Raw genomic sequence first — 27,105 nt, 5'->3', positions numbered from 1 at the left:
AGTTATTCCATGCACCAGTGCTACAGAGATCAAACTATGTGAAAACCAGTGTTGTTCAAAATAAGCATCACTGACTCTGGGGGACAGAAGGAGGGGGTTGAACAGTATCATTGTTACCTTGCGGCCTCTGATTTTTAGCCAGATCAACGAAATGAATTGGTTTCAGCACAAATCACTAGAAGGAGAGCGTATGCATACGCTGGGTTTTTAAGAACTTAGGTAAAACAAATTTTATTTTGCATAAGAGGAATTATTATTATTTTTAAATTTATTTATTTATTTATTTATTTATTTTGGCTGCACTGGGTCTTAGTTGCGGCATGTGGACTCTTAGTTGCATCATGTGGACACTTAGTTGTGGCATGCCGGCTTCTTAGTTGTGGCATGAGAACTCTTCGTTGTGGCGTGTGGACTCTTAGTTGTGGCATGCATGCAGGATCTATTTCCCGATCAGGGATCGAACCCAGGCCCCCTGCACTGGAAGCACGGAGTCTTACCCACTGGACCACCAGGGAAGTCCCTGCATAGGAGGAATTATTAATGGAGCAATAAATGTTTTTCAAGGTAGAGTATTATATCAATTTAGTTTTCCTTTTCTGTGGTTAAATGGCAACATTAATCCACAGCTTGAAGTCAGTCCTCCTGGAAAAAAAATTTTGTTCCTACCCCCAGTGGTGACTAAAACTAATGACAAATTTGCTGTTCCATTCATTTTGGTTAAATATGTACATTAAGAGAGAATCAAGGAAAATGCCCAGACATTTTAGATGAGTGTATTTTACCTTTACAAAGGAAATTAACTGAAGAACCACCTAACTGGCATCAGAGAGTTTAGCAGTCACATCATTGACAGAGGCAGATGGAGTGACAGTATAGCCACTGGATGACAAAGCAACAGCTGTAGTTGTGGCTCCCCCTGCCCAGCTCCACCCTCTTCCCCCAGGAGAACAAAAAACTGACCAAAGAAAAGTTTAACACTTTGCTACCAATCCACCTAGTCTTTTTGTATGCTTAAAAAAATTGTAATTGTATACGTGTAGGCAATTTTGTATCCTCAGTTTTTGCTTTATATTAGAACATGGTTATCCCTTGTTATTAAAAGCATCCTGTAAACTTACTTTGAAATTGTTGAATTTCCCCCATTGTTGAATTTTAGGTTGTTTTATTCTTTTTTTGTTGTTGTTTTCCTGTTAAGAATAGGGCTACAGTGACTTGTCAGTAAATCTTTTTTTTTGCATTTTGGGTTATGTCCTTGATAGATTCCCAGAAGCAGAGTTACTAGGTCAGAGGGTTTGAACATTTTAAAGATTCTTGATAGCTATTGCCAAATTGCTCTTCAAAGAAACTGATTAGATGTGACCTTTCCAATTCAACAGCCTCTCTTCACTCTGATCCAGTGGGAGAGTGGGGTATTCTGGATAAAAGGGAATTCACATATATGCCATAGATCACACATTTTCAAAGAGTTAGTTTAATAGGTGATAACATATATATACTCATGGAATATTTAAAGGAAAAAGAAACTCCCTTGTTTTGCAGATGAGGAAACCTTGGCCCAGAGAGATTGAAGTTTGCCAGAGTCAGACAGCTAGCCATTGGCAGGACATGGTCTCGAACTCAGTGAAACTAGGCTGAAGATCTCTGAATGTTCTTCAGAGCCCCTCGTGCCTCAAGACCATCTTTACAAATGCTAGCTATTGTGCTATCACTGATATGCAGGTGTGCATATTACCAGAGGATTCTGATCAAAGGGCAGGAACAGCTACTGAACCTTCACCTATGTTCTGTGGCATTGTGGCAGGGCTCTGCTACAGCCCAAGGACCAGGATTCTGTCTGGTGCAGCTGTGTTTCAGTTGTAGGTCTTCTACCTCGAGATCTTCTAACCCACTCCTTTTATTTCTTAGCCAGGGAAGGCCTAGAGAGTCCAGTGCCCGAACCAGAACGACACAGCTCAGTAGTGCACTCCTCACTGTGCCAAGGCACCCACAGGGACCACTCACGTCATCCAGCCCTGGCTGGGGCTCTGCCAGGTAAAGCCTTGTGGGCTGAACGTTGGGAAGTCTAGTGCTCCCTGGTGGTGGGTAGGAGTCGGTGAAATCTCAGGAACGGCTCAGAGAATAGGGGACAGTCCTCTGGGTGGGCTGATGGGCTTGGGGTTGTGCCAAGAACTTGAGCAAACTGATGTGTTTGTGTCCACTCGCCCCCTTCCCCCAAATCTATGCAATTCAGGATCAGTATGGAATCTGTGTCTTCTAAAATCTATAACACAAAGTCAAGAAATAATGAAGATGCTGGAGAGAGACACTTAAAATGGAAAAGTGAGTATAAAGTCATGGATTCTGTTGAACAAAATGAAATTTAAAGTATCTTTCTAACCTGGTTGTTATCTGTAAGTACACAGCCTGTATTGCATTGTTCTCCCATATTCTTTTCTTTTTAGATCATTCCATTTTAAAAGCAAGACCTTTCTGATTACAAACCGCAGAAGAGAAGTGCTTTTTTCATTTCTATACTGTATAGGAAATAACTTCTATTCTACATGTGTATACATATATATATGTATGTATGTTATGTAACACATGTAGTAAAAATACACGATATAGATGTTTAATATATAACATTATTAAGGTAGAGAGCTTGCAGTGTCACTTTCACATATTCTATGGGCATTATCCTTTTGTATCAGTTTAATCTTGTAAGCTTAAAAGGATACAGCACCTATGTTTTTTGATACTAATGCTAAGTGACATTGCAAAAGTATAGAAAATTGTAGTGAAAACACACATGAACACATACATATGTACTCCCAAAATAATGAGCTCAGTGTGGTCTAGAAAGGCTAGACAAACTCAAATAGAATTCCTTCTGTTAGTCTCTACAGACTAGGGGCTTCAGATGTCATTTTCTTATAAAATCTTCACAACAAGAAGGTCCATCTACAAGTTTCCTGTTACTTTGTACTCTAATTCAGCAAAAAGGGCTGTAACTAACTGAAATTCTGCCTTTCCCTTACTCTATCATCAATTCTCTCCTCTCCTCTGCTTCAGGCCAAGCAGGGCAAGCTAAGGATGATGCAATTCCAAAAAAGCAATCATTGTGACAATATGAGCTATAAAATATGACATAACTCTTTAAGAATCTAAAGCTTTTGTTTCCAGCATTCACAGTGATCTTTTAAATGCTGCTTTCTCTTACATCCAGCGGAGGTGAAAGAAATGGCAGAGAAAGCAGCTACTGGGCAGCTGGCAGTACCTCCTTGGCATCCTCAGAGTAGTGTGACTTTAGAAAATGAGGCTGAAAACAGGCCTGATCCCCTGCTGCAGCCCCCCATTAGGGTCCCTGAGCACGTGGATTGGCGGCAAGCTGTAGAGCATCCCAAGAAAAATGATGAGCCAGGAGGAAATGGCAAGTGTGACAAAACAGACAGCAGTGACCACAACAGTGACCAGCATGGCAGACAGCCAGGGCCTCGAAGTTTCACCGGTAAGTTCAGTTGGACGAGTCAGGGTAGGTGAGCTCTATCAAGTTGTCAGCTCTCAAAAATAAGTAAACCTCCTAGAATATTTCCTTTGGTCTTCTCTCCTTTCCTACCTGTCTGGGAATCCTGAATTCCAGGGGAAAGCAGCATACCCTTCTAATCCCACTGTCCTTCAGACAGGTAAAGAAGTCCAGAGATTCGTGAGTTTTTCTATTTCCGGAGCAGATTCCTTTGTCCAAAGGAAGTAAAATAATCTCCATGCACTGACCCTGGATCTGGGTCTAACCTCACAAAGAATTGAACCTTTTACCTGAGGGCATTGATGGAAGGCCACTCCCTATTGCCCACTTCTTTGCGTTGCATTTTAAGCCAGAAAAATTCCACTGGCTCTCAGAGAGTCTATGCCTGAGGAACTTAGAGACAAATGACATTTACTGTCATCACTTCTAGAGATTTGTAGGTGAAAACTGAAGACTGTGTATTTCCACCTGGTAATTTGCTTGCAATCAGGGCATGGGATATCGTTTCACAGTTGTTTGCAAATCAAAGGAAGGTACATCTAAAATTATTATTTACCTTAGGTAGAAAATCTATTGGTTTGGATTTTTTTGGTATTTAAAATCTGTTCCTTGTCAAGCATCGCTCTTGAATGGGTAGGCAAAAGGGTGGCTGATCCAGGGCCACATGCTGGGACCAGGCTAGCCTAACAGTCTCCACTTTGATTTGATATATGAAACATGGCCACCCTTGGCAGAATATGCATACATCTCTTCTCTTATGCCACCCTTTGCCCCTTCCATGCCATTTGAATATCACCGAATGACAATGATTGTGTTATAATTATTAGGTATCAGGCACCTGCCCCCCAGAAAATATGAGCAGCCAGAGCATAGTGAAGTCTTTCAAGCAAAGTCTGATGCACCTGTGGTTGTTGAGAAGTCTTACAGCGTAAGTCATACTGCCTGGAGAGCCAACTTGAACCCAAAGACCTACTAGAACTGAGTTGTTATGTATTATGACATTGAAATAATATCTATAGTAGTTCTTTTTTGTTGGAGCATGTGCCCTCATGTCTCTGACATGAACGAAGAAGTCTTTCCTCCCCGCCTGATACTTTTTGAGTTAGTTCAACTCAAAGCATTGTGTATATTGGAGCTTGGGGAAAACACAGACAAGTGTTAGATTCAGCTCTGACCCTTGAGCTTTCTGTCGAGTTGGCTAGACAAGACCAACTCTTTTTTTTTCTAATTAATTAATTTATTAATTTATTTATTTTTGGCTGCGCTGGGTCTTTGTTGCTGCGCGTGGGCTTCCTCTAGTTGTGGCGAGAGCGGGGGCTACTCTTCATCGCGGTGTGAGGGCTTCTCAGTGCGGTGGCTTCTCTTGTTGCGGAGCACGGGCTCTAGGCGTGTGGGCTTCAGTAGTTGTGGCTTGCGGGCTCTAGAGCACAGGCTCAGTAGTTGTGGCGCACGGGCTTAGTTGCTCCACGGCATGTGGGATCTTCCTGGACCAGGGATCGAACCTGTGTTCCCTGCATTGGCAGGCGGATTCTTAACCACTGCGCCACTAGGGAAGTCCCAAGACCAACTCTTAAAGCACGGTCAGTTACCAAAGCTCATGACTCAGGTCAGATTGAAGTAGGAAAAGCAAGGCCAGGGTTGCGATGAGAGTACCTTCACCTGGAATGTCACCCAAGACCCAAATTCAGCTTTCAACTCAGTGGAAGGAATGTGTTCATGCCTGAAACCTCTGCCTCAGCAAGATCCCTGGGATACAGTCATTTCCTAGCATTTGCATTGGGGTTACAGCCTTGCTTCAGGGATTTAATGCATTTTTCAAGCATGCAGTTGGGCTATAGTCCAGCCAGAGCAAGGAACCAAAATTTTTGTAATCACCATTGACGTGGGATCAGGATCATTTAAAGAATATAAACAGCAGCTGAGAATGAAACAATGTAAAAAGCCAGGTGTGATAACATTTGAGGTCTTTCTCGAAGAACATACTATTGTATTAATCATAGCACACAAACCGCTCACAGGACAATTTATTCTTTCTCTCATGTGAGGGCTGGAAGGATGTGCCACATTCAGCATACTGGCTTGGCTGGAGAAGCAGCTCTGTCAGGGAAGTGGGGAAGGTATGGGAGGCCAGGCTTGTCTGAGAAATTTCAGTTTGACATGAGAGGTTAAGGAAAGCAGCTGCTAAGTGCACAGAGGAGGAAGTATGGCAAAAGCAATGTCCAAGGAAATAAACCACAAAACCTCTGCAAAGGGATGACTGAAGGTGAGGGAAGGAGCCAGTTGTCTGGCCATGTGGTGATCAGGGCCTAAACGTAGAGAAAGAGCAAAAAAGGAAGGGGTAGAGTGGAGATGCTGAAGAAATAACTTACTTTATTTTATTTTATTTTTATTTTTGAGATTGCATTGCTATTTTTAAAATTATGCTTCTTTTTTTTATTTATAAATTTATTTATTTTATTTATTTATTTTTGGCTGTGTTGGGTCTTTGTTGCTGCACACGGGCTTTCTCTAGTTGCAGAGAGCAGGGGCTACTCTTCGTTGTGGTGCGTGGGCTTCTCATTGCGGTGGCTTCTCTTGTTGCGGAGCACAGGCTCCACGCACGCAAGCTCAGTAGTTGTGGCTCACGGGCTCTAGAGCGCAGGCTCAGTAGTTGTGGCGCACGGGCTTAGTTGCTCCGCGGCATGTGGGATCTTCCTGGACCAGGGCTCGAACCTGTGTCCCCTGCATTGGCAGGCGGATTCTTAACCACTGCGCCACCAGGGAAGCCTCAAAATCATGCTTCTTCGCTTGCCTTTAAACGGGAATACCTGAGGGAGTCCCAGTTCTGAGCAGCCTCAGCCTGGAGGACAACACCAACACATGGACTGTATCTAGGCTCTTGAGGATCAGGGTGTTTAAATTCAGTCCCCAGCTTGAGTTGTCTAGGGACTTTTTTCTTCCTGTGAATTTTAGAGCAAAAAGGTCACCCAGCCTCCCCCCACTTCCACTGTGCAGGTAAGGATGTTGAGATTCAGGACTGTCATTTGTCACATTTGCTCCAGGGGGTTCACAGCTCACTGTGGAGAAAGAGGGCCAGAGGTGCAAGTAGGCAGGAAGGTCTCAGAGAGTGTCACCCCGACCACAGAGTAATTTTTGATACCCCATCATTAACACTGCATCCAACTATAAAGGGATTTGTTTACAATAAACACCAACTTAAAAGTGATTTCTTACCTTATTAATAGGATCAGTCCGTGCAATCAACTTGTTCACCAGAGTTTTCTGAAGACGTAACGGATGAATTTTTAACTCCAGACCATGAATATTTTTACTCCTCAACTGCTCAAGAAAACTTGGCTCTAGAGGTAAAAAAAATTTTTTTTAATAAATTTATTTATTTGTTTGTTTTTTATTTTTGGCTGCATTGGGTCTTCGTTGCTGTGCTTGGGCTTTCTCTAGTTGAGGTGAGCGGGGGCTACCCTTCATTGCGATGCGCGGGCTTCTCGTTGCGGTGGCTTCTCTTGTTGCGGAGCATGGACTCTAGGCGCACAGGCTTCAGTAGTTGTGGCACGTGGGCTCAGTAGTTGTGGCTTGTGGGCTCTTGAGTGCAGGCTCAGTAGTTGTGGTGCATGGGCTTAGCTGCTCCACGGCACGTGGGATCTTCCCGGACCAGGGCTCGAACCTGTGTCCCTTGCATTGGCAGGCGGATTCTCAACCACTGCACCACCAGGGAAGCCCCTAGAGGTAAAAATTTACAGTTCAGGATAAAGTACATCTTCAGCTTTCTCCGTTGCCTTATTCCTTTAAAATTATTTTTATTAAGAAAAATAGCTTACACGTAAAAGTATATAATGTCAATTTATCAGTGTTTTTGTGTGTTTTGAAAAAACATGTGAAAAATAAGATTTTTGATAATGAAGGTCATAAGCAATTTCTCCCAAAATTGTGGTTCCTGCATTTGTACAGCACTTTGTACTTCTTTTTTCAAAATACTTTCCTTCATGTTACCCAATTCACACATCCTTCCTGAAGGGAAGAGAAGGCAGCCTGCTGTTATTCCTCTGTGTGAAGAAGAACTGGTGAACGCAGATGTAGGCAATTAGCCCTGGCCTGGCCAGCTTTAGTGGTGAGACAGAGCCAGGAATAGAGGCACAGTGTCAGCAGTGAATGTGAGGCTGTCCAGTACACAGGGCTTTGTCTGGGATCTGCCTAGCTTTTGCAAGAACCTGTTTGTACAGAGTATTTTCATTTATAAAATGAAACTTATTGGATTCTCTTATTTACTTATGTTATTTTCACCTCACCTGTCCCCTAACCTGCCACTTTTTGAGGTTCTTTTACCAATATGGAAGGTACGGTAGAGGAAAGAGAGGATTGTACATGTCAATCACAACATTTGACTGACCAGAAGAATTCAGTGATGCATCAAAAAGCGTAGTTTCCACTTGTTGGCACTTCTGAAAACTCAATTAGAGCAATTTTCCATTATTAATCCTTTAAACATTCTTGGTTTTACGGTGGACTGGGACATTAAGAAAATCTTTAATAAAAATATATAAAGTATATATACATACATATGTATATACATGTAACATGTAGATGTATATAAAAAGTATAACCGAGAAAACTACACACATCTTTAGTGTACAGCTCATGAATTTTTACATGCTGAACACACTCATGTAGCCAGCACCCAAATCAAGAAATAGACCATTCTTGATCCCCCAAAAGACCTCCTTGTGTTTCCTCCCACTCCCTGCCTCCCCTCAAAGGAACCAGTGTTCTGACTTCTCACCCCATAGAGTAGCTTTCCAGTCTGGGCCTTTTTTCCTACCCTCTTTGGCTTTTCTGATAAAGCTCCCAGGAATCAGAACATCTTTGTTGGAAGGTTGTGGTGAGGAGGGGATGATGAAGGGAAAAGTCACCCGATTCCACCTCAAAATGGGAGGTGGGGGAAGGCTTGTTGTTGAGGAAGAACACATAGTACAAATAAGTTCTTAATGTCTGTGATGAAGGTTTGTTCTTTTTCTATAGAAGATGTAGGAACCTTATGAAGATTTTCAAGGTTTAAGAACATCAAGAAATTCTCTCTCCACCTTCTGATGATATGTCTGCCTCCAGTGACCCTCCTTTCTTTGCTCTTTCATTCTTTTGTAGACCTCAAGTCCCATTGAAGAAGACTTTGAAGGAATACAACATGCTTGTGCCCGACCTCAAGCCTCTGGTAATAAGCCCTCAGGGCAGATTCCTTTGAGAGTCCCTCATCTTTACTTTCTGTCAGATCACACATGTTTAGAGCTGGAAAGGTCCTTAGAAATAACCTTCCAGGCCTTCCATTTTACAAATGAGAAAACTTAGGCTCAGTGATTTCCCCTGCCCCTCACTAGTCTCATGACATCCATACATCATGTTATTTATACCTCCCCTTGCATTCTTATAGCATACGTTATAGCAGTTGCTTCTTCTTCTATTTTCCCCCTGTAGTCTCTTTCCCTAGATTTCAGGCTCTTTTGTGGCACACAGCAGGTGTTCAGTTATCTTTGCTGAGCTGACCTAAGGGTTGACCTAGGCCACACAGCTAGTTATTGACACAGTGACAGCCAGAACTAGGTTTCCGTGTCCTTCTCTACCCCAAAAGGCAGAGTTTCACCATCATTTTCCTCTGGTTGCTTGGCATCTTAGCAAAGGGTTAATAATAGCTAATAGTACAGTCAACGTAACATCCTTCCCTTGGGAGGCCTTGGGTTCTATATAACTTAGCAACTGCTTCCTGTTACATGGAAAGTTAAACTTGGATCAGCAGCTGGGGTGTGACACAAGACAAGATACAAGTGAACTACAGGTTCTGATACAGGCATTTTAAAAATTGTGCACTTTCGCTCTTTTAAGGTATGCAACCATCCATTTTTAAAACCAGGGTTATCCACCTACCAAGCCATGTAGCTCGGTCCAGGGTCGTGTCTCAACAGTCTGAACCCGGGCTGGGTGGGTTTAGGTTCTGACCATACTCCCTTCCTCCTGCTGCATACTCCAGCTTCCATCTCTAACCTGATTCAGGTCCCCGTCACAGGCACAAGCATTTTAAGAATCTGTAAGCTTTTAGATGAACAGTTAAATTCTCAGGACAATATGTATTTAAAGTTCCCAAACCTGGGTCTCTGGCCACCCAGCTCTTTCTGTGGCGCCTCTGCCCATGATCACTGTCTGTGTGAGCCTGACCTGTACATGGCCACTTCACTAGTGTTTGGAAGAGAGTTGAGTAGGATAGAGAAGTTATGGGGCAGGCAGGTCAGAAAACCAGGGCTAGTTGGATACAAACATCTAAAGTACATGTAGAAGCCTCTGATTTCTACTCTGTTTCCTCCTTTTAGCCCTTCTCCACCTTTTTCGCTAGGGCTCTGATATATCAATATATCCTCTCCATACCAGGCAATACAACAGGGGTAAAAGTTGCATACATGCTGGGTTCCAAGCCCAGTTCTGCCACTGATTTTTTTCTGCATTACCTTGGGCATGTCACTCCACCTGAGAGCCCCACTTTCCCTCCATGTAAAGTAAAGGAGAAAGTTAGACTCTAAAATCTCTAAGTTCCCCTCCAGGTCTAAATTGTGCTTATTAGGAATTCATTTATGCTTTCCAGGTGTTTACGCTTTCTAGGCATTTGAAAAGGGGTGGAAAGAAGAAGAACCCCTATGCTTCTCCACTGGTGGGGTTTCGGAGTAGCTTGGCTTCTGCTGAAGGTGGCACTTTTATAGTGGGCCTCCCATTGCCTACCAGACTACCTCCTGGACCTGAAGAATGGCAGGGGGATCATGAGCATTTGCCAACGGGGCAGGCTGGTCTGTCTGTCCTTTTCTCTATAAACCAGAGCTATGTAATGGTGGGAAGGAAAATGGATACTGGCCCCGTGTGTCCAGAGACCTTACTGAGAGTTGGGGAGGAGTGACTTCAGATGCTTGAGGCCAACGAGAACAGAAGACAGTTGAATTAGCTCCTTAGTACTCAAGACCCCATCCCCACTCTTTAAGTGGTGTTTGGTGGCCAAGAGACACAGTTAATGTTCTTGGAATGCCCAGCTAATGGTCTTTTCTTTTCTTTTTTTTTTTTTTTAATTTTTATTTATTTATTTAATTTTATTTATTTTTGGCTGCATTGGGTCTTTGTTGCTGCACGCAGGCTTTTCTCTAGTTGTGGCGAGCGGGGGCTACTCTTCCTTGCGGTGCACGGGCTTCTCATTGCAGTGGCTTCTCTTGTTGCAGAGCACGGGCTCTAGGCACGTGGGCTTCCGTAGTTGTGGCACGGGGGCTCAGTGGTTGTGGCTCACGGGCTCTAGAGCGCAGGCTCAGTAGTTGTGGCGCATGGGCTTAGTTGTTCTGCAGCATGTGGGATCTTCCCGGACCAGGGCTCGAACCCGTGTCCCCTGCATTGGCAGGTGGATTCTTAACCACTGCGCCACCAGGGAAGCCCTCGTGGTCTTTTCTATTTGGAATCTTTAGTGAACAAACAGTTCTTGGTTTCAACGCCCCCTGGTGTCTGTTGACAGGAACCAGGTCAGTTTGCCTTCCTGAAAAGACAAAACAACATTTGTCTCCAGAAATAACTGTGCAGTTGTAACTGAAAGGCCAGTAAATGGCTTGATTGTATTCTGAGAGTCAGAATATAGTTCTCCCCTCTGAGCAAGGAAAATAAGCTTTCAGAGCAAAAACCTCTTCTACAGTGCTCACTCCAAACCCAGTTAGGAAGCACTTTGTTTATACAGATTATTTCTTATTCTGGACCAGACCAAGGAAAATTCTAGAGAATGAAAATAATAATCTGGGTTGGCAAAAATTCACTAAAAAATGCATGTACTTTATTCTTTCAGGTGAAGAAAAGTTCCCAATGAGAAAAAACCTTGGAAAGAATGCTGACATTTTGACCAGGTCTCAATTCCAACCTATACGAAGGTATATGCTATTATTTTATTCACAGTTTCAGACTCATAGAAGTAATGTTAATTGATGGTAATGCCCCATATTTATATGTTGCTCTTCTTCAAATATAATAGCCACCATGTTATAACAGTAAGCTTTGGGCAGCTTAGCTTTGTTAGGACTTGTTCAGCAGAATTGTGAGGGGTCGTGAAAAGGAGTTGTTATCTGTATTCAGATCCTGACTCCGCTTTTCTAACTTGGTCAGATTTCTCAACCCCTCTCTTCTAGCTCCCCATTTGTAAAATAGCGATACGAATCATCACTGGACATATTGTTAATTGAAAAAAATGCACAACAATGTATGTAATTTAATAACATCTGTGTAAAAATGAGAGGGAAGGGAGATACCTCTAATCCTTGTAGCGTGTCGACATTTCTGGAAGTCTATACAGTGGTGAACTCTGGAGAGAGAGTCCAGAGGTTTTGCTTTTTATCTTATAACCTTCTTTGCTGTTGGAATGTTCTACCATAGGCACATACTATTTTTGAAAGAAAAAGCTACTTTGTTTTTTTTTTACTTTTACAAATGAAAAAGAGAAATTCCGTCTGGTTGAGGAAAGTTTCTGTAGACAACATTGAGTTTTATTTTTTCACCTCTCTTAAATAATATATTTTCAATTCTATTGAATAAATGGAAGATTCTAAATTCAAAAAAAAAAGAATTCTTACTGGGAATGTTGACATAGAGATTAAAAGTAATAATATGACTTCTGGGCATTTACCCAGAGAAATGAAGAATTATGTTTACCCGAAAACACATACATGGGACTTCCCTGGTGGTCCAGTGATAAAGAATCCGCCTTCCAACGCAGGGAACACGGGTTCCATCCCTGGTCAGGGAACTAAGATCCCACATGTGGCGGGGCAACTAAGCCCATGTGCCACAACTACTGAGCTTGTGCGCCTCAACGAGAGAGCCCGCGTGCTGCAAACTACAGAGCCCATACTCTCTGGAGCCCGCGCACCACAACTAGAGAGAGAAAAACCGCATGCCACAACTAGAGAGAAGCCCGCACACTGCAATGAAGAGCCTGCACTGCAATGAAAGATCCTGCATGCCACAACTAAGACCCGATGCAGCCAAAAAAATTTATTTATTTAAAAATAAATAAATATTTTAAAAAACCAACACATACACGAATGTTTATAGCAACTTTATTCATAATAGCCAAAATCTGGAAACCCAGATGTTGTCTAACAAGTGAATGGTTTAACAGACTGTGGTACATCCATACCATGGAATGCTCCTCAGCAATAAAAAAAGAATGAACTATTGATACATGCAACAACTGGGATAAGTCTCCAGAGAATTATGCTGAGTGGAAAAAGCAACCCCTGCAAAGTTATTTACTATATGATTCCACATTTATAACATTCTTGAAATGATAAAATTGTAGAAATAAAGAATAAATGAGTGGTTTCTAGGGGTTAAGAAAGAGATGGGAGTGGGGGGGAAATACACATGGCTATAAAAGGGTAACGTGAGGGGTCCCTGTGGTGGAAATGTCCTGTATCTTGACTGTATCAATGTCGATATCTTGGTTATGATATTGCTCAATAGATTTGCAAGATGTCACCATTGAGGGAAACTGGGTAAAGTGTATTTCTTAAAACTGCATGTGGACTTTCCTGGGGGTGTGGTGGTTAAGAATCCGCCTGCCAGTGCAGGCGACATGGGTTCGAGCCCTGGTCTGGGAAGATCCCACATGCCACGCAGCAACTAAGCCCGTGCGCCACAACTACTGAGCCTGCGCTCTAGAGCCCGTGCTCCGCAACAAGAGAAGCCACTGCAATGAGAAGTCCGTGCACCGTAAGGAAGAGTAGCCCCCGCTCGCTGCAACTAGAGAAAGCCAGCGCGCAGCAACAAAGACCCAACCCAGCCATAAATTAAAAAAAAAAAAAAAAAAGAACTGCATGTGAATATATATACAGTTATTTCAAAATAAAAAGATTAATTAAAAAACTAATAATAGAGGCGAAGTGCCTGGTACAGTAGCATTCAATTTACTTTCTCTTTTCTGGACCTCAATTTCCTTATCTATAATAATGATAGCTAGTATTTCCTAAGCAGTGACAATATGCCAGGTACTCTGTTTTGTCAAATTTAATTCATATAACAACCCTCTGATTTCGCCAATACAGGAAGCAGAGGGTTTTTTCCTTAGGTTGTACAGTTAGTAAGCAGCTGTATCATTAGGATAGGCTAGATTATGTTATGTAACACACGACCCCCGGATTTTAGGGGCTTTAAAACAACAGAAACTTGTTTTGTGCTCATGCTCCACGTCCATCACCAGGAGTGATCTGTGCTGTATTACCTTCCGTCAGAAATCCACACGGAGGGAGACTCCATCTTTGTGCTTCTTCTCTTACTGAGGCAGGAGAAAAGGGAACATGGTGAATTGTGCACTGGGCTTTTAAAGTTTCTGCCCCAAAGTGAATCACATCACTTTCACTTGCATTTCACTGGTTAAAACAAGTCATATGGCCATTTATGTAAATTAGGAGGGCCAAAAAGTACTGTCCTACATTGTGCTCAGCAGGAGAAACAAATATTTAGTGAACAGAATTAATAGTCACAACTCAATCCAAAATCCATGCTCTTTCCTTTATGCCATTAGTCTCAAAGGATTGTGCAAAGATTAAAAACGTGGAAACATTTGGAAGGATTTAGCGTGGGATCTGGCTTATAGTTTGTGTTTGAATATTGAAAATGAATCTTAAATATTGGTTAAAGTAGAAGCAGGTCAAGTTTGTCTTCAGAATTCTTTTCTGGCCATTTTTTGGCACAAGCCTCTCTTGGCCTCCCCTGATACTCCATGCCAAGAAGCTGTTTCACAGTTGGTAAGGCCCCATGGCTGTGCCCTTTGCTCCATCATCCATCCACAGCAAAGTTCCCGTGCTCCGTTGATTTCCTCAGGAGCTTGCTCAGCCAGTAGCATCGTTGGCTGGTTTCAGATGGGCTGACCCTTAGAGAGTATTTATTCAGCCTCTGAAGAGGAAACAGAGGCCCAGACATCCCTGAGAACATGTGGCTAGTCAGTAGCAGAGCCGGGATCAGAACCCTCACTTTCCACTTTGAGCTTAGTGCCCTTCCAGCTGCCTCTCGCACTGGGCCAGTAACTGGTGCCTTGTACCACGTTATTGCACTCTGCTGACGGGATTTATATAATTTTCTCACTTTCTCTCTTACAGTACTGAAGACGAACAAGAGGAGACATTAAAGGAGTCACCAAAGGAAATGAAAGAGAAAGACATGTATGGCCACCAAAAGTTGCCTAAGTATTCTGTGCAAAGTCTTGGTTTTAGGGGAATAGTATTTCCTTGTTTGTAAGAGTCTGTGTTCTTCCCATTTTTATGTATACATTTAATGTGAGCCTGTTTCTTCTTTCACCTAAAAACTGTTGTGATGAGTGATCTAAATTAATAGCATCTTAATCAAGGAAACACAGTGATAAGAAGAATAGAAGTTTATACTTGTAGATTAAATCTGTTTGCCACATAAATAGACTTTCACGTATGTAATTTATTTTTGGCTGCTGAGATATGTTTAAAGTTAGTATCTCTTTTTAAGATATTCTCTAATATTCTCTCTAAGATATCTTAAATATCTTATAGATAACTTATGGATATTCTAAGATAGTCTCTGATTTTGGCCACTTGCCAAATAAAGATTTTTGTGAAGAGCATCTTTAAAAAGTACCTCTTAGGAATATAGTGTTTGATTTTTGTAAACATCTCCCAATTACTCTGTGCTTTTAATTCTTTAGATCACTGACAGACATTCAAGACCTGTCTAGTATCTCCTATGAACAAGACGGTTCTTTTAAGGAAGTCTCATGCAAAACACCCAAAATAAACCACGCGCCTACTAGCGTCAGCACTCCGCTCAGCCCGGGTAATCACTAGCAGGGGATGTTCTGGGAAAGGGACTAACAGCCCCTGCCTCGCTGGCTATAGGAAGCCAGGCTGCAGGGGCAGACCCGCAGTGTTTTCTCACAGTACAGAGGAGTTTCTTTAGGGCCAGGGCTGAAGGGGATAATCCCATGGGAGGCCAGGTAGCTGTGGTGGTGGTGATTAACCAGCTATAAGGAGATTTTTAAACTCTAGCAATAGAGACATGCAAATGCAGAGTCTACTTTGTACTTGAAGCACTGTTGAATTTAGTGCAGATACATTGGATTCTCTAGAGTTTGTAACTTAAAACAGTACCTTGTGCTTAAACATACATAGTTCTGGGTCCTGCAACTGCCTACAGCCAGCATCAAATATCCTCTCTCTAGTGCCCTTTTTTCCAGTATATTTGTGGTTCAAATAATCTCCCTTTAGTCTCTCCCAAGTTTAGAGACTATCATCAGTGATCAGTGATTGTTTCAGTTATTGACAATTTGGAAAATCCCTGTTCCAGGTATAGAGTTTTGTGGGGGCTTCTTTTTGTTGTTTTTAAATAATGTAAAGGATTCAGACACTAACTGCCTTCTTTTCTACAACAGGGTCAATTTCTTCAGCTGCTAGTCAGTATAAGGACTGTCTTGAAAGTATCACATTTCAGGTTCAAACAGGGTCTACCTCATTCTGGAACAGTCAAGAATCTATTCAAACTTTGTCTGATAAATTTACAACTGTCCGAGAGAAAGCAAAGAGCCTAGATTCCCATCTTACTTCCTCTGGAACTCTTCCTTCAAGACTGACTAATCTCGTAAGTATACCGACTCTGCGTTGCACACTCTTGGAGTGAGTCCAAAGGCGTCAGTGATCCAAAAGGCCAAGATTTCTCCATATCTGTTTTACAAAGAAAGCAAGAAATAAGCTGGATCCTCTCCAGGCTTCCCTGGGGCTCCTCTCTGAGTCTGTATTGTAGAATGGATCCTGGGTTTTTGTGCCCTTTTTTTTCCCCCAGAGGTAATGTTTGTCGATTTCTCGAAAGATCCATCCTCTGCGATAGCTTATGATGCATTGTTCATCTGCATTGTTCTTTCTACCTAACCGTATCTTACGTACTAAGAGGAGGCTCGAGTTCTGCTTCCTTCTTGACGCCGCCTCTGGTTAGTTCTCTGAGAGTTTCGATTGATCTCTACCTTCTCTGAATTCCTAAACCAATAATCTGCAGTAAAAACACTTAATGGTACCTTCTCCTTGCTTCCTTCGCCTCCCCGTGCTGTTTGTTTGTTGGTTTCCTTTCTCTCTCTCCCTCATACTTCATATGTGTAGTCTCTTCAAGAACACTAAAAGTTCCTTACTTGGTTCTGCTCATTAAAAACCTGTTGACTGACCTTTCTGTAGGCAGATTGATTACTTGTTTGGGCCTCAATGAAAAATCGACTGTCATCTTCTCTGGGCATTTGACTCACAAAAGGTCTCACTCTGAAGTAGGGAAATAAAGAATTTTATGCTCTTGTTCAACAAACTGTTAATGGGGCAGGTTCTAAGTGCCAGGCACTATGCCAGGCCCTTTTCTAGGCATCCAGAAGTGAATAGGAAAGTCCACGCCCTGAAGGAGCTCACTGCCTATTGAGAAAGACTGGCAGGATGTAACACAGAGGTAAAAACTGAGTGCTGTGGAGGCAGAGAGGGGTGGGAAGGCTTCCAAGAGGAGATAACATTTGAATGTTTGACTCAGTCAACAAAACAAGTAGCTTCTTCCATCAATGATACACAAGATTAATCTTGGAAATGATTGAGCTTAACGGGCCTTTTTAGCTTAATACATGTGTCAGTTACCATGTTTATGTCTTAACTTGTAGAAAAGATTGCCTACATTTACTGGGGCTGGTTCCTCCAGCATTGCTAAGGCACCTGACACATCATCCCGTGCCACTCAGAGGAGGAGCCTGCAGAAAGGTACCCTGTGTTTAATATTAAAATACAAGTTCATAACAGTAAACCAATTTAAGGGAGACTTCATCTCCTCTTTGATGCTATAGTAGATTCAAACAAAAATGCTAATTTCCCCTGACTTCCCCTGAAGTAAAACATACTCATTATAGAAAACTTAGAGAATACAGAAGAGCTTAAAAGAGAAAACCACGACCATTCTACCATCATTTTTTTTAAAAGTTTTTTTTGATGTGGACCATTTTTAAAGTCTTTTATTGAATTTGTTACGATATGGCTTCTGTTTTATGTTTTGGTTTTTTGGCCATGAGGCATGTGGGATCTTAGCTCCCCAACCAGGGATTGAACCTGCACCCCCTGCATTAGAAGGCGAAGTCTTAACCACTGGACTGCCAGGGAAGTCCCTCTACCATCATTTTTTAACCTCTTGTAGTATTTTGATGCATATCTTTTTTATATTTTTAGAAATATACCCCCAAATATCTATATATATATATCTATAGATATATATATATATTCTTTTTTTTGGCATAGTTGAGATCATATAGTGTATCAGCTCTGGCCTGCTTCTTTTTCTTTAATGATATATTTTAGGATTTCCACTTGTCAGTAAAAATTATTCATAAATATATGTGATGGCTGCATAGTAGTCCATTCTACATATGTTGCTTAACCATGCCCTTATGTTGAAGATTTATGTTGTTTTCCAACTTTTGCTCTTTGTACAGAAATCTTTATCTGAACCTCTGATCTTTTGCTTAGGATAGAGTCTTAGAAGGCAATTTCCAGCTCAAAGGGTATGAGAGCCTTAACAGCTCTTGAGGTGTAATTGCCTTTGCTCCATTAATCTTATTGTCTTGTGTCTTTGGTACAACTCTTAGAACTTCCCTCAGGGGGATAGAGATATTGTGAACTATGCTGAGGGGTTTTGGTTAATGTTATAATTGAGCCCTTAGGTGAAGGCCCAAAGTATGGTCTCCCATATCCCCTGGCCTGATAATCTACAGAGAAAGGCCTCCCACTTTTTTTCATTTTGACGGGTCTAGAGCTTCTATATCCCTCCAGCAGTCTTGGTCCAAACTGGACCCCCAGCCTCTTAGTAAGAATTTATACCTCACCTACCTCACATATCCTTGGGGAGGGGCACAGATCAAGTGGTGCTGAGGTGAGGTGTGATGTAGGAAAGGGTTTAGAATAAAAGGGAGAGTAAAACCTTTCACATATGAAGTCTCAATTAGGACCATTGATACAAGAGGCTTTCTCCCCGTCTTAGCTTGTTTCATCATTGAGAAATCCTAAGTCAAATCCACGTCGAAGCCTCGAAAACCTAGTTCAGGTCTAGGAAGGCAGTAAGTCACTTTCTCCTTTATCCTTTTTAAGAACTAGTAGAAGCCATCTCGCAACATCACACTGATGAACTACCACCACCATCTCAGGAGCTGCTTGACGAAATTGGTAAGGCATGCTCGATACAGAATATACTCCACTCCATGGCCCTGCTTCTTGCGGTCACTGACCACATACGGTTCTTTGTCTCAGGTGAGAGCACTAGTACCGAAGGCCCTATAAAGGTTTGATGGAAAGTACAGAATTCTGGAAGAGCCAGTTTTCCAATAAAATGGGCCTCAGACTACTACTGAAGCCTGGCCAGGATCATTGGTCTGTGTCTATTGTCATTTTGTTACTTAAAGGGTCTATGGTAATGATTCTAAGAGGAAATAACAACATTCAAGTGGTTTATTATGATGAACTTGTTTTATTAGAAGAATTCTTATCTCCTTTTTGAACCAAACTAGCCATACTTCAGCCATACTGAAGTCTGGCAACTTGGGCCAAAACACCCCATGCTTTCTGTGTTGCCATTAGCAGGAGATATTAAAGGTATTGGCATTGTGGATGAATCCCTTTCCTGAGGGCAGGGAAGTCAGTGGCACAAGACCTAATGAGACCAGCATTTTCCACTTCAGGCAGAGACTGAGGGATACCTGCTCAATTTTAGTTGCAGCTGATCAGCTGGCCCGCCCAGCTGAGCTGATGCTGAAAGTAAATGGAGCATGGTGATAGAGACATTTGCGGCAGGTGGTTTGCTTCTCCAGGGAGGACTGACTGCTCTCTTCTTGATAGCCTGGCTGACCAGCCCCTCACTCTCAGAGGGCACATCTCATCAGAGCTCTGATGGTACAGTTCTTGGTATGGGAACACTAGGGTGTTTCCTGAGGGGCATCTCTTGATTTTCAGGGTCTCCGAGGTTTTGTGTCTCATCAGGAAGAAGGAGTTGAATGACTCAATGGACAGATATGGTCTAGGCTACCCAACCCCTAGCCCCTGGCTGTTGGCCTTACGAACTTGGGTGGAGCCGTCAGAGCTGCCAAAGCCTCCCTTGGTTTCTTTCTTTTCTGTAGTCATAGGCCCTTCTTGCCTCACCACACCCCTCGCCCAGTGCCACAGGGTTGTGCAGGTCACAGGGTTGTTGGCTCTTAGGGCTCCCACCCCCGCACCAGCTTGCCTCCCCTGGAACCCCCTAGGGAGTCCCTGCAAATTCCTCCTCTCCAGTTGCTCTCCTTCACATACTCATGGAACTACTGCTTGTGAGAGTAGAGGTCAGCTCCTTGTGTCCCGCTCAGGTAGATTCTCAGTGCCGTCTGTTTTTTGGTCACGGCTTAGGACAGTACTTGTAGGCTCCTTGGCAGTTTGACCTTAGCGATACTTTTCCTCTGGATCCTGCTCTCCTCTCTCTGCAGTCACAATGTGGACCACCCCCCCATCTCAGCAGCTGTCACCAGGCTTCTGCAGCTGGCCTCTTGGCACTGCTGTACCCCAGTGTGCTCTGCAGAAACTCTTCCTCATTTCACTTACGGGAATTATCTGGGCCAGGTTTCTAGGCGATGTCTTGTACTTTGAGATGGGTCAGTAATTTTCCAGAAAGATAAAGGGCAGAGGGCACCTGAGTAGTTTCTCCTCATAATGGGTGTGCCTACCTGATTATTGTTTATCATCACTCTCATTGTTTCCTCTCAGGAGAGCTTTGGGGAGTGACCTGGAGCTGACACCTACTCTTTTGAAGGGCACACATCCACAATTCCAGGCTTCCGTCCAGGGCCTAAAGGGGAGGGTCCTTTAGAATCTTGTAAGATCAACAAGGGACTACCTCTAACAAAGATAAAAATGGATTTTAAAATTTCAGATTATATTAAATGACCTTATGGGGCCCCTTGATGCCCAGGGGCTGCCAGGGAGGGCTTGCTTCCTGACCTGCTAGAAGGGAAAGACCTGTGCCTGCACACAACAGGCCCGTGCCGGTGAGCCCAGGGGTCCCGTCTGTGCTGCCTCCCAGCTGGCTCTCTGATGGGCTCTGGGGAGCGCTTTGAGGAAACTGAGCACCTAACACACGTGAAGCAGTGTACTGAGTTTAGTAGACGCTTGTCTTAATCTAATGATCAATTTGTTAGGAACTGGAAATTTTATTCTTTGCCTTTTGTCTCTCTACAGACCAAATAAAAAATGTGTAATTTAGGTCAATAGAGATAGGGAGAGATTTGGACTACTCTGAATTTACCAACTTTTTGAGAGAGTATATAAAATAGAGATTAAGCGCATAAGCCTTAGAGCTAGACTGCCTGAATTAAAATTCTTTTTATTTATCTTGGCTGCCCTGGGTCTTCATTGTGGCACGCGGGATCTTTGTTGCGGCACGCGTGCAGGATCTAGTTCTACTGACCAGGGATTGAACCCAGGCCCCCCTGCATTGGGAGCGTGGAGTCTTACCCACTGGACCACCAGGGAAGTCCCTCCTTAACCTTTCTTTACCTTAATTTCCTCATCTGTTAAACAGGAATGACAATAAAGTGATCAATCTCATAGGGTATTGTGAAGATTAATTGTGAATATTAATCTTGAATTAATGTATGCAAATTAGAAATAGTACCTGCCACTTAGAGCTCTGCAAGTGTCACCTATCATCATCATTATTTTTACTTTTATTTTTAGTGTTATATGGGATTGGATGCCTAAGGCAGTGGTTCTCAAACTTCATCAGGCATCAGAACCACCTGGAGGGCTTGCTACACCATCCCCACCCCCAGAGTTTCTGATTCAGTAAGTCTGAGATGTGGCCTGAGAATTTGCATACCTAACAAGTTCTCAGGTTATACTGAGGCTGCTGGTCTGAGGAGTACTCTTTGAGAACCACTGCCCTAGAGGTAATGTGACATGCAAAAGAAGAAATAAGTTGCTTTCTGCTCTATGTTGTGACAGAGCACCTGAAGCGGCAGCAGGCCTCATCCACAGTGTTGGATGAGAACACAGCAAGTCATCTGGGCATCGCTGCAAGTGGTAAGCCAAATCCCTAGTTCTTTTTCATCAGATTTTGCTCTAACTGTCCTTGCAAGCACAGTGGTACATTTGGGTGAGTGTAGACCTTGAGGTCAGGCACACTCCACCTCAGTTCTGACTCCACTGCTTACTTTGGTATGACAAACTGTTTAATGTCTCTCAGCTTCAGTTATCCTCATCTGTAAAATGAGAATGTTAACTCCTACCTAATGATGTTCATGCATAGTGCCTGGTACGTTGTGAGATACTTAACAAATGTTAGTCTCCTTCCCTTCATAGGACTGCTGGCGGGATGAAATGAGATAGCATATGTAAAATGCCTGGCATACATTAAAGGGCACTACCCTTCCCCACCCAAATTCCTTCCCTGGCTCCAATCTGGAAACATCTAACAAGTGGGAAGAGGGTGGCCCCCCAGAATAAATCTGTACAATTTGTTTTCAGGGACTCTTGCCTCCTCTTTTATGTGCCATTTCTTTCCTCTGTCACTCTCGAGCCTTGGCACAGGCACGGCTTCCTGCCGTTTCACCTGGCAAAGAGCTCCCCAGACCTCAGAAGCAGCTTCTGTGGATACAGGCGCCCTGCAGATTGCCACCTGGCCCCCTGCTCTTCTGGGAAGAGGGGAACTTGTGCACTGCAGACTTCAGGGTCCACTGATTAGCCTTAATTTTTTGCACTCCATTTTTTTTTTTGGCTGCGTTGGGTCTCCGTTGCTGCACACGGGCTTTCTCTAGTAGCGGCGAGCGAGGGGCTACTCTTCATTGTGATGTGCGGGCTTCTCACTGCGGTGGCTTCTCTTGTTGCAGAGCACAGGCTCTAGGCGCACGGGCTTTAGTAGTTGCAGCGCGTAGGCTCAGTAGTTGTGGCCCGCGGGCTTTAGACCACAGGCTCAGTAGTTGTGGCACACAGGCCTAGTTGCTCTGCGGCATGTGGGATCTTCCCGGACCAGGGACTGAACCCGTGTCCCCTGCATTGACAGGCAGATTCCTAACCACTGCACCACCAGGGAAGTCGTGCACTCCATTTTAAGGCAGGTTTTCTCAAAATTTTTTTTGTTCTAAAGTTAAGTCTTTCAACTGTTTTTAGATCAAAGGCATTTAGAAGAACAAGAAACTAACAGTAATAAAGAAGACAGCAGTATGCTTTGGACCAAAGAAACTCAGCATCTAGAAGAGGATACAGAGAGGTAACAGAAAAAGCTGGATTTTTTTTTTAAAGTGTTTGAAAAAACTATAGTGTTAGTTTATATTAGTTTTTCTTCTGATATTGACAAATAAGGAAATAATAGTCTTTTGTCATACTATCCTTATAGCCCCTATTCCTAAAAGGTTTTTTTTTGTTTTTTCTTAAAAAGTCCTTAATTGTGATAAAATACACATAACACAAAATTTTTAAGTGTACAGTTCAGTAGTGCTACGTATATTCACATTGTTGTGCAACTGATCTCCAGAACTTTTTCATCTTGCAAAACTGAAACTCTATACCCATTAAACAACAACTCCCCATTTCCCCCTCCCCTCAGTCCCCAGCAACCACAGTTCTATTCTCTGTTTCTCTGAGTTTCACTATTCTTTTTTTTTTTTTTAACGTCTTTATTGGAGTATAATTGCTTTACAATGGTGTGTTAGTTTCTGCTGTATAACAAAGTGTATCAGCTATACGTATACATATATCCCCATATCCTCTCCCTCTTGCGTCTCCCTCCGGTGTTTGTTGTTTTGTCACTGGCTTATTTCACTCAGCATAATGTCTTCAGGGTTCATCCATGTAGCATGCATCAGAATTTCCTTCCTTCTTAAGGCTGAATTCCATTGTGTGTGTGTGTGTGTGTGTGTGTATCACATTTTGTTTATCCATTCATCTGTTAGTGGTCACTAGGTTGCTTCCACCTTTTGACTACTGTAATGCTGCTCTGAGTGTGAGTGCGCAAATAGCTCTTCAACACACCCTGCTTTCATTTCTTTTGGATGTATACCCAGAAGTGGTATTGCTGGATCATATGGTAAATCTATTTTTATTTTTTTGAGGAAATGCCATCCTGTTTTCCACAGCAGCTGCACCATTTTACATTCCCACGAACAGTACACAAGGGTTCCACTTTCTCCAGATCTTTGCCAATATTTGTTATTTTCAGTTTTGTTTTTTTTTTTTTTTTTGGCTGTGCCAAGCGGCATGCGGGATCTTAGTTCCCCGACCAGGGATCGAACCCGCGCCCCCTGCAGTGGAAGCGCGGAGTTTTAACCACTGGACCACCAGGGTGGGGGTGTCTCTGTTTTTTTGATAGTAGCCATCCTAATAGGTGCGAGGTGATATCTCATTGTGGTTTTGATTTGCATTTCCCTAATGATTAACGATGTTGGGCATCTTTTCATATGCAGAAGGCCATTTGTATATCTTCTTTGGAGAAATATCCTAGTCCTTTGCCCATTTTTTAATAGGATTATTTGTTTTTTTCTTGTAAAGTTGTTGTTTTTTGTTTTTGTTTTTACTTCATTTTGTGAGGCAAACATTGGTTTCAGTTTCTTTCAAAACATTTTAGTTAAAGAGAATTTTTAGATCTTTCTAGCCAAATAAGAGAAGATGGAGGCAATCATCCAGACAATTCAGTCTGAAAACACAAGTTTGCCTCAAGAAACCCAATTCCGTTCTTGACTTGGAACTCTCCTTTGACCTGTGTTGTAAGGTAAACCACTTCAGATCACCTCCTTTGCCTCCTAACATTTCTTGCTTTGTCTGAACTGTCATTCAGGGCCAGGACTGGAGGGAGGTGAGCGCAGCACACTCCTTGGGCACAGAATTGAAGGGGGCACCAAAAAACTCAGAAGTCAAGAAAAGTACTATTTTGATGCCATATTTTAAAAAATCAATACTAATGCAAAAAAAATCCATGATGAACAAAACATTTACATTTTAAAGAAAGAGAGGCTATGAATCTACACTTACACCACTTGCCTCATCCTTATCCTGGACCAGCAAATCCTTGGGGAAGCCCTGCCGAATACTTTCAGCTGCAAACGTTAGAAAACCCCACCGTCGTGTTTAAATGAGTTTGTCTCACACGACATGAAGCCCGGAGGTTGGCAGGCCACGGCTGGTGTAGCAGCTCAGTGATGCTACCAGGGACTTCGGCTCTTTTGATCTGTCTGCTCTGCCAGACATAGCATGTTGGCCTTTGTTTTCAGGCTTGTCAACTCCTGGACACGGTGCCTGCTCTCCATACTCCAGGCAGAAATAAGAGGGTGGGGCAAAGGAATAGTCGAGCCAACCTTATGCCTTTTTATCTGGAAAGCAGAAGCTTTCCTAGAAGCCCTTCTCAGCAGAAGCCTGCTTATATCTCCTTGGCCAAATGTGACGCATGGCCACCCTTGGTTGCCAGGGAGACTGGAAATTGCGTTTTTAGCTTTCAGCTGCTATAGGAGAGGAAGGTAAGGGAGGACAGTGTGATGAATAACTTTTGGGTAGTGAATCCCGTTTCTGTCACACTCTTCAAGGGCTAAACTGTGCTCCACAAGGAAGGAAAAGAGAGAGACCTGGACAGGAAGTGAGGAGACTAGAGCCCTGGGACCTGAGAGGAAGTGGGGAGAGGTTTTTTTTTGGGGGGGTGGGCGGCGAGACAAAGAAAAAGAGGCAAAGGGGGAGGAAGGTAAACTTCTTAAAGTTTTATAAATCTTTTGTCTCTAATGTATGATGTAACTCCATTCATTCCATCTCCCGGAAACACCTTCGGTAAATATCTAGCCATTATTTAAGGCAAAAGAAGAGTAGCTCAAGAAGGCCAAATTACATTTGGTTATACAAATATAAAGTGCTTTGCACATTATCAAAAGTTAGCTACTATTATCATTGTCTCTTCCTTTTTCAAAAGGGCTGGCTATACTAGACACAGGTAGCTGCCCACAGATGCTCAGTCATCTCGGTCCTTGGCACCAAGCCAGAGTGGAAGATATTTTTTCAGATGGTTGGGACTTTTCAGGCCTTCTGAAAACACATTCTCTGCATCCAGTAGCCTCAGAGGCAGTTCTTAATCTGAAAAACTTGTGGGAATGAGTGTGCATTTCTAGCCTCAGGTGGAAGTTGATGTAATGACCTAGAATTGAGACAGAGTCTAATATCACACTTTGGGCTTTTTTGTCAAGAGGCTAAAGGAGGGTTCTGGTGCACATTTAAATCGGATCTAAGTGAGCACTACAACTCCAGGTACAGTCTCACGGAGCTCTCATTTTCTCACGTGTACAGTGAAAGCAGGAGTTTGAAGGTTCTTTCCCGCTCTAGAGTGCTATGCCTCCTTGTCAAGGGAGAAGGGGAATGATTGCTGTCTCAATTCTCTTCACTTGCCCTTGGACAGAGCTCACTCTACGCTTGATGAGGACCTGGAGAGATGGCTGCAGCCACCTGAGGACAGCACGGAGCTACAGTGTCTCCCCAAGTGCTCGGCAAGGTTATTGTTCTCCATCAGGGGATCATTTTTTTTCTTTTTCGGGAAGGGGGACTAGATTTTAGTTCAGTTTTTTGAAATAAATAGATTTTAGTTTTTTAGAAAGTACATGGACTCCTTGGAGAAAGAATGTTTGGTGATGGCATTACATTGCTCTAGATAAGCCAGCCCCGACTTCTGTCTCCCCCTCTTCCTCCAGCCACCCACAGTGCTCAAGATACTGACTAGCAGACTGATATCAGTGTAGAGAGAGGCCTCTAAGATTGCTGTGTCTAGGCCCTGTCACCTTCAACATTTTCATCAGTCATTCAAATTAAGTCAGAAAAGGCATGCTTATCAAATTTTTAGATAACACAAATCTAAGGATAAATGCTAATGTGATGGGTAGATAGACTGTGGCTTCAAAATGGTCTTGACAGGTGGAAATGTTAGATTTCTCTGAAAGATAAAGGTGAGCATTTAGATCCAAAAGTATAGAATGTGAGAGATCTGACCTAATGGAGCATTTTTTGATCGGAAGCTCCTACTCTACTGTAATTTCATTGAAGACGGGAAGTACATCTTATTTTTATATGCCCAGCATTTAGCATGCATTTTGAGATGTGGTAAGAATTCAAGAAATTCCCCTTGAAGAAGACGTGGACAGCGACTCCATGAGACCTCAGTTTGATGCAGTTGCTGAAAAGGTCAATGCAGCACTGACGCTGAACAGACAGAAATGTGCAGTCCAGGCCAAGGTGATGTCTCAGGCTAGCTAGAGGACTTCTAGAACTCATGTGGGGCTCCTTTTGGGGTGTCACATTTTAAAAGGGGACCGTCAACAAATAGAAGAGGGTGGCCACAGAACAGCTAGAAGTCTGGAAACCTTGTCATGTGAGAACAGCTGACGGAGCTGGGGAGGCTCAGTCTGAGAAGAGCAAATGGAGTAGAGAATTTGATAGCTGCCCCCAAATACCTGAAATATTGTAAAGTGAAGAGAGTCGGCTTACTCTCTTCCGCCCCAAAGGACAGAGCCACTGACTAGAAACTGCAGAGTAAGAGATTTTTATTCA

At 42.9% G+C, this 27,105-nt stretch overlaps 1 protein-coding gene across 7 annotated transcripts in view; it reads left to right on the top strand.

Annotated features, from left to right (window-relative positions):
* Nucleotides 1–27,105, top strand: part of TEX14 (testis expressed 14, intercellular bridge forming factor) — an 81,916-nt gene that overhangs the window by 51,440 nt on the left and 3,371 nt on the right. For all 7 annotated transcript variants that reach the window (XM_068530136.1, XM_068530135.1, XM_068530130.1 and 4 more), the window contains 15 exons: nt 1,906–2,031; nt 2,231–2,319; nt 3,203–3,484; nt 4,327–4,427; nt 6,724–6,843; nt 8,636–8,702; nt 11,343–11,424; nt 14,647–14,709; nt 15,222–15,349; nt 15,945–16,150; nt 17,196–17,292; nt 18,667–18,741; nt 21,541–21,618; nt 22,705–22,804; nt 25,964–26,056. In XM_068530136.1, coding sequence (XP_068386237.1) covers nt 1,906–2,031; nt 2,231–2,319; nt 3,203–3,484; nt 4,327–4,427; nt 6,724–6,843; nt 8,636–8,702; nt 11,343–11,424; nt 14,647–14,709; nt 15,222–15,349; nt 15,945–16,150; nt 17,196–17,292; nt 18,667–18,741; nt 21,541–21,618; nt 22,705–22,804; nt 25,964–26,056 — 1,707 coding nt within the window. The remainder of the gene's footprint in view (nt 1–1,905; nt 2,032–2,230; nt 2,320–3,202; nt 3,485–4,326; nt 4,428–6,723; nt 6,844–8,635; nt 8,703–11,342; nt 11,425–14,646; nt 14,710–15,221; nt 15,350–15,944; nt 16,151–17,195; nt 17,293–18,666; nt 18,742–21,540; nt 21,619–22,704; nt 22,805–25,963; nt 26,057–27,105) is intronic.

The sequence above is a fragment of the Eschrichtius robustus genome, chromosome 20 (genome assembly GCF_028021215.1).
Source record: "Eschrichtius robustus isolate mEscRob2 chromosome 20, mEscRob2.pri, whole genome shotgun sequence".
Lineage (NCBI taxonomy): Eukaryota > Metazoa > Chordata > Mammalia > Artiodactyla > Eschrichtiidae > Eschrichtius > Eschrichtius robustus.
Note: the sequence above shows the minus strand (reverse complement) of the source record. Positions and strands in the feature narration are given on the sequence as shown.